Source organism: Glandiceps talaboti, chromosome 9, assembly GCF_964340395.1.
Source record: "Glandiceps talaboti chromosome 9, keGlaTala1.1, whole genome shotgun sequence".
NCBI classification, from domain to species: domain Eukaryota; kingdom Metazoa; phylum Hemichordata; class Enteropneusta; family Spengelidae; genus Glandiceps; species Glandiceps talaboti.
In genome coordinates, this window is record NC_135557.1 from 13,579,752 (window position 1) to 13,587,273 (window position 7,522).

The 7,522-nt window shown below is 37.8% G+C and overlaps 1 protein-coding gene and 1 non-coding gene across 2 annotated transcripts; both read right to left on the minus strand.

The window, feature by feature from the left end:
• Positions 1–624: 624 nt before the first annotated feature.
• Positions 625–706, minus strand: Trnas-uga (transfer RNA serine (anticodon UGA)). Its single transcript has one exon. It is a non-coding gene; the product is annotated as a tRNA-Ser (tRNA).
• Positions 707–4,288: 3,582 nt separating this feature from the next.
• On the minus strand, positions 4,289–6,873 carry LOC144439835 (uncharacterized). Its single transcript, XM_078129068.1, has 2 exons — positions 6,357–6,873; positions 4,289–5,311 (listed from the first exon to the last, which is right to left on the minus strand). The coding sequence occupies exons 1-2, from the start codon at positions 6,871–6,873 to the stop codon at positions 5,181–5,183; spliced, it is 648 nt and encodes a 215-aa protein (XP_077985194.1). The 3' UTR covers positions 4,289–5,180.
• Between the last annotated feature and the right edge of the window lie 649 nt (positions 6,874–7,522).

A 7,522-nucleotide genomic window follows, 5' to 3' on the forward strand; every position in this document is an offset into this window, starting at 1 on the left:
ATCGTCGCGTCACTGAGAGCAGTAAGGTCGTATCTGCCTATACAAGTGCATTGCAGATACGACCTTACTGCACTGACGCGACGATATGGCTTTACAGTTAAGAGGTGCGTTTGAAATTGTTATGTGTAGACAAATTTGTATTTAAAAAATCTGAAAATTGAATTTGTATGAATATTTTTTTTTTCTGAAAAATAAAATTCTCCGCTTGGTATACTAATCAATTCAGCATTGGTATGATTCGTATTTGCATGAGAAGAAGTTGATAATGTGAGAATTGTATAAATGGAAGGTTTATATTAATATCTAAAGCTAAACACAGACGATAATACTGAGCGTTCTATGTCTTTGAACAAGACAGGAAATGTATGATTGTGGGGACGAATTTTGCTTGCAATTCACAAGATCTGTGTATCCAAGGTAGAGGTCGACAAGAGAAAGTTGTAGTTGCAGATGCCAGTGATAGAAAAGAAGATTTATTTATGAATTAAAGCCGAAATAATATTATCTAATCATCATCCACATGACCATGTATCTTACCCACCAAGCACAGTAAGTTAAGTTAAGTTAAGACGTGTTATTTTATATACTTGTGAATTTCACAAAACCAAACATGAAAAGATCGTACGTAGTCGGCAGGATTCGAACCTGCGCGGGTAGAACCCAATAGATTTCAAGTCTATCGCCTTAACCACTCGGCCACGACTACTCATCTATGATATACATTGGATTTAATAAGTACGATATTGGACGAGTTTATGGCAACGTCTAGATCATGATCTACAAACCTGATTATCTCAAGGAATATGCCTTTCCAAAAGTTGACATGGTGGCGCTCTACCTACTGTCTGCGTGTACCTTGGGGTACTGACCGGTACATTGCCATTAAAGGGCATATCCTAAGGAACATACAAAGTTGCCTGGCATGGGAGATTGTTTTGAATTTTATTACGAAAAATCATACAGTGTTGGCCAAATCATTCAGCAGCATACATTGACGGTGTCTGTTGAAAAACGAAATAAAAAAAAAATAACGTGGCGGTGTTTTTACCAACTTCTCATCATCCGCTCACATGCATTTGGTTTGCTCTCAAAAGATATTGGGGAGAAGTTCAAAGACAGACTAGAATATGCCATGACCAATATTGTACGGATGTATGCACATAAAGACGTGGAAATATTGAAGCAACATATGCAAGAAAAAGTTAAAAACCCAAGGACATTTGTTCTCATTATTGCTGATGAGTGCCATCGACCAAATCATTCATCAGCATACATTGACGGTGTCTGTTGAAAAACGAAATAAAAAAAAAATAACGTGGCGGTGTTTTTACCAACTTCTCATCATCCGCTCACATGCATTTGGTTTGCTCTCAAAAGATATTGGGGAGAAGTTCAAAGACAGACTAGAATATGCCATGACCAATATTGTACGGATGTATGCACATAAAGACGTGGAAATATTGAAGCAACATATGCAAGAAAAAGTTAAAAACCCAAGGACATTTGTTCTCATTATTGCTGATGAGTGCCATCGACCAAATCATTCATCAGCATACATTGACGGTGTCTGTTGAAAAACGAAATAAAAAAAAATAACGTGGCGGTGTTTTTACCAACTTCTCATCATCCGCTCACATGCATTTGGTTTGCTCTCAAAAGATATTGGGGAGAAGTTCAAAGACAGACTAGAATATGCCATGACCAATATTGTACGGATGTATGCACATAAAGACGTGGAAATATTGAAGCAACATATGCAAGAAAAAGTTAAAAACCCAAGGACATTTGTTCTCATTATTGCTGATGAGTGCCATCGACCAAATCATTCATCAGCATACATTGACGGTGTCTGTTGAAAAACGAAATAAAAAAAAAATAACGTGGCGGTGTTTTTACCAACTTCTCATCATCCGCTCACATGCATTTGGTTTGCTCTCAAAAGATATTGGGGAGAAGTTCAAAGACAGACTAGAATATGCCATGACCAATATTGTACGGATGTATGCACATAAAGACGTGGAAATATTGAAGCAACATATGCAAGAAAAAGTTAAAAACCCAAGGACATTTGTTCTCGTTATTGCTGATGAGTGCCATCGACCAAATCATTCATCAGCATACATTGACGGTGTCTGTTGAAAAACGAAATAAAATTTAAAAAAATAACGTAACAAAAGGCAATAAAATTTGGTCGCCGATTGGTCAACAACGACGTTACGTGTTTTTTTTGCCCGATGGTTAATAGCCCATTGCCTATATAAATGGCGGTGTTTTCACCGACTCTCATCATCCGCTGAACAGCCACTGATCAGGAGTACACATCTCGTCAGTACCTCAAACTCATAATCCCCGGAGGAACGAACGATTTTGGAAGTGACGACTACAAGATACAATAAGCAGTATCATCATGGAAGACCTGAAATCTATTACCAGACACTTCGGCGATGCAGAGGCAGAGAATATCATTAAGAAGCAAGGTGACCTGTGCTTTGAAGACGTCTTCCCTTGTTTGAAGAACAAAGAGAAGAAGCCCCATGAAGTAGCTAATGATTTTCTGAAAAGATTTCTTTGTTGTCGGTATGGAGAAACAAAGCGTGTCGAGGGCGTGTTTTTTGAGTGTGAATTTGGGAAGATGGGACAAGAAGAATGCATCGTATTGATTTTGGTATACGGTACTTCACGCATTTCCATGGAACTGAATGACGTGACTGATCCAGGTGCATATATGCGTGATACACTAATCATCTACCATGACGAAGGTTACGAAGATGAACAACTAAGATTCTGCAATTGGAGAGCTAAAGAAGTAATTGACAGAATAGCTAAATGACAGTTATATAAATCATTGATTTTTTTCAATAATAAATGTGATATTGTGTAAAAAAAAGTTTGGGTTTTTTTTTTTTTTTTTACATATTTCTGATTTGTTTGAGTGGATATATAAAATACACAAAGCAAATAAAATATGTGTGTAGTTTCAGCATACATTGGCGGTGTCTGTTGAAAAACGAAATAAAATAAAAATAAAAACAAACAAAAAAAGAGTGAAAACTTTACTCATTCTGCAATCTTCGATCTACCATGAAATAAACCAATCAATCAACACACACACATTCATTCATTCACTGAGCGTTCTGTGTCTTTGAACAAGACAGGAAATGTATGATTGTGGGGACGAATTTTGCTTGCAATTCACAAGATCTGTGTATCCAAGGTAGAGGTCGACAAGAGAAACTAGTAGTTGCAGATGCCAGTGATAGAAAAGAAGATTTATTTATGGATTAAAGCCGAAATAATATTATCTAATCCTCATCCACATGACCATATATTTTCGTAGCTGTATCTTTGAACTATTACTACAATACTATGAGAGAAGAAGGGAGAGACAAGCAGTTACTACGAGAGGATTGGTCCTTCCAAGCATTGAGGAAGCAATGGAATAGTGATAGGGAGACTGTTGTGGATACATTGAGGAGCTGGTAGGCATCACTATATCGTTGGCGACGTTCTTACCACCAACCACGATACAGGAAAACTATGCTATTTACTTCACGATCACGATCACGATCTTATTTTTTTTTTACCTAAATCGTCTATATAAAGGGAAAAGTATTAAAACGTTGACCAAACCTCAGGAACTTTCCTAAGTGATAACATCGTTTAACGATAGTAATGGCTTCTTCTGAAACAATTCATACTGACTTTGGAGATATAGCTGACATTGCGATGAGACTAGTAAGATTACTATTAATATTATTAACATTTATTATAATAATTGTTCTTATTATATCCATTTTAATTTTTATTATTGTTATTTCGTTGTGAAGTTCGCACGTTCAAACAAACTTGTTATCAAATGTCACGTTGATACTGATACGAGTTATGGTGAGACATGTCTTTGTTTTTAGTTGCACAAAGCAAGAGACAGAAAGAGACGTTTACATTTGGGACTATTGGGAGATAATACATATTGTTTTGTTTTGTTCTCCTTATAGGATGCATTAGAAGTACATGCACCAGACGATTGCGATCTACAGGCAAAGAAAAGTATTGGATTGATGCAAGGCGATAAGAAACAACTTGTATCGTCCGAAACCGAACGAATGGAACCAAACGGTCATCGAAATAATCAATATATGGCGGAAATTGAAGCGGGGGAAATAAGGGAGGGCGAGGATAAATACAACTATACATCACGTGCACGTTTACCAAGCTCACACAACAATGAATCAAGAGAGACAGACAAGGATATGGATTCGTTACGAAAATTAAAAACTTTATATCGATTCCTGAGAAACAGATTGCATGAATACAAGCATGTATCGTACGATCGTTTGCTGCCAAGAGACATCGACTACTGCACTAGATTGATTAGACGTGTACTTGGACGCGATTACAAAGTACGTAATTTCACCTACAGCTTGTCCAAGGCCATAAACGTTGCGGACAACAAGGCAAAGGAATTCAACAGAAGAGAAAAACAGTTACTTTGCCGAAGATATCGAACACCCGGCACCATTTTTCGTCACTCAAATGCGAAGAGAATACATGTCAACAAATCTTTGAACTATCAAAGTCAACGAACACCATGCACCACGTATCGTCACTCAAATACGAAGAGACGGCGTGGCAAGAACTTTTCATACTATTAAGCCTAACAAAAAAGTTAAATAAAAAATGCTTTACAATATGTTGTTGGCAAAGAGTAATGTGTCCGTTAGTCAAAACGGTGCAGTCTTGTAAGACAGACAATGATTCGTTACACAAATTAAAAACTTTATATCGATTCATGAGAAACAGTACTAGTCTGTATGTATCGTACGATCGCTTGTTGCCAAAAAACATCGACTACTGCACTAGTTTGATTCGAAGTGTACTTGGACGCGATTACAAAGTCATTCAACAGAAGAGAAAAACAGTTACTTTGCCGAAGATATCGAACACCCGGCACCATGTTTCGTCACTCAAATGCGAAGAGAATACATATCAACAAATCTTTGAACTATCAAAGTCAACGAACACCATGCACCACGTATCGTCACTCAAATACGAAGAGATGGCATGGCAAGAACTTTTCATATTATTAAGCCTAACAAAAAAGTTAAATAAAAAAATGCTTTACAATAACAACATGGCAATAAATAGGTTGTTGGCAAAGAGTAATGTGTCCGCTAGTCGTGTTAACACGTTACAGTCGACAGTCTTGTACTACAAGTTGTAGGATCATCGATATCGATATCGGTAACACATGTACTGCAAAGACTTGCTGTATCACAAGGATAAGGTGGCACTCGGTGTAGGAGATTTACACCTGAAAGAAAACAAAATAAATAAATGTACATAAATTTCATGTCGTCTATTTTGTGCATTACTATGTATGTATGTATACGTGCATGTTGTATTATACGTACATACGCGAATGTGTATATATTTTGCTAACGTGGGTGTCAAATGATTGATAGAGGGCGCTCTTGTCACCATTCGCTTGTCCACTTGGCAAGTAGAAAACAAAAGTGTTTGCCCATTTCAAATAGTGAGGTGTTGTGATTGATTGGTTAACTTTTTTGTTTAGTCGAAAAATGTCACTTTGAAAGATTCTGTGTGTACTGAAAAGTTCTCTACACCATGAACTGGAATCCTAGATAATATCAATTTTCATGGCCTAATTAATATTCATGCTATAGCATACAATTTGTAATGTAAAACGTAGTTCTTAAAATAATCACAAGTTTTTATGCACTTTCAGAAGCTATCAATATAAAAAATGAACATCTATTTCAACACTAATATAAAATCTTTTCTTTCCTTCCAACTATTTTTTCTCCCAGTCAGCAGGATTTGTTTATTTGTTCCTATTATCACTGTTGTCAAATGTGCAGTTGATTCAAACACCCAAACCTGGAAAATCATGCTGTAATTTACTATTGATGAACAATATTCAATGGTACTTCCACATATATTTTCTTGATAGAGTAAACAAATACGTCAAGGACAGCTGGTCGGATTGTTTTGAAAAATTAACATATGTTATAACTTTCGAGACTTGTTGGCGCCGTGGTTATACAATGTATCCAAAATCCTGTCAGACATGTGCAGTGTCTAAAAAGTACAGCATAAAAACACATCCTTTGTTGGGGGGGGGGGGGGGGCAAGTATTTTTCAAAACAACTTGCCCGAGCCTTGAAATCACTTTTCCGCCATTATTTCGAGCCATGCATACCTCAATTTGGATACACTCTACTCTATCTTTACCACTGCAATAATGCACTAGATACAGCAACGAGCAATGAAACCACGATCGAGTCCCTCACGAACGAAAAATTACGTTTAAAAAAAATAATTGAGAGAGCTTTTACCTTGAACGGTGTACACAGGTGGTTTCTCTTCCTTCCTTAACTGGCCGGCAATTTTATTCCCGAACCAAATTAGAAAGCACAGGCCAAGAGACGTGATGAGGACCAGGCCGAAATAAGCTGCTGAGACAAGTATGATTTCACTGAACGATGATGACTCTGAGTCTAACGAGACATCACTAGTCGTCTTCTTCTCTGAACGATGTTGAGGGATGTACAGACACAATTTCGTGACTTCGTCGTAAAAGTCGTTACCGTCAACGCATCCTCGACAGAGAGTGTCTGCTGTAAGGTTACAAGGTGAAAGAACTTTTACCCCATCCGGGCACTGGCGACACTGGCGACACACTCGTACCCTCTTTGACAATACATACTCGTAGTGGTTGGAGGGACACCGGGCAGGATCTGCAGTTGGCGGTGGCTGTAGGGGCTGCTTGTCGGTGATGGTGGTGGCGGTGGCTGTCGAGTTTGAACTTGCAAAAACGACGGCGAACAACACGATGCACGGCGCCAGATACATGATTTCGAAGTAATTGGTAATTTATGTTCCGTCATGCGCAGTAGGCATACATTATCAACCACTGATTGGTTGGAGGATAAAGGTTAAAAGGTGACTAATGTTTTGCATATTTCCACAAGAACAAAAACGAAAGTATAAACATTTTATTCATCGTGTAATTGTACACGATTACAGAGTGCATCATTTTTATACATAGAAGTTGCGCATTGCCAACAGTAAAGTACGAGAATTAAACAGAGAGAAAAACGTTATCGAACACTGCCAGTGCCAGTTCCACGTATCGTCACCCAGATACATATGCAGAAAGCATGCCTGTAAGCATAATTTTCATCTCAAAGAGAAAATAAAAATATATATATAATGTCATGTCACACCAATGCGTGTATGTGGGTGTATGTATGTATACATGTGTGTGCGTGCAAGACAATTTCGTATTCAAAGAGGTTGAGGGCGCACAACTTAACGATCGTAGCATTTGGTCAGTGACCGCTTTTGCATTAGCAGCCTTTCTCAGTGTGGATGCTGTCTCTGTGTTACAACACGATCGTCGCCATATACTATCTTCGAATTCAGGACTGACCGACCACTTTCATCCCTTAATACAGTACATACATTATCAACTTAAAAGTAAAAGCGAAAGGTTTTCAAA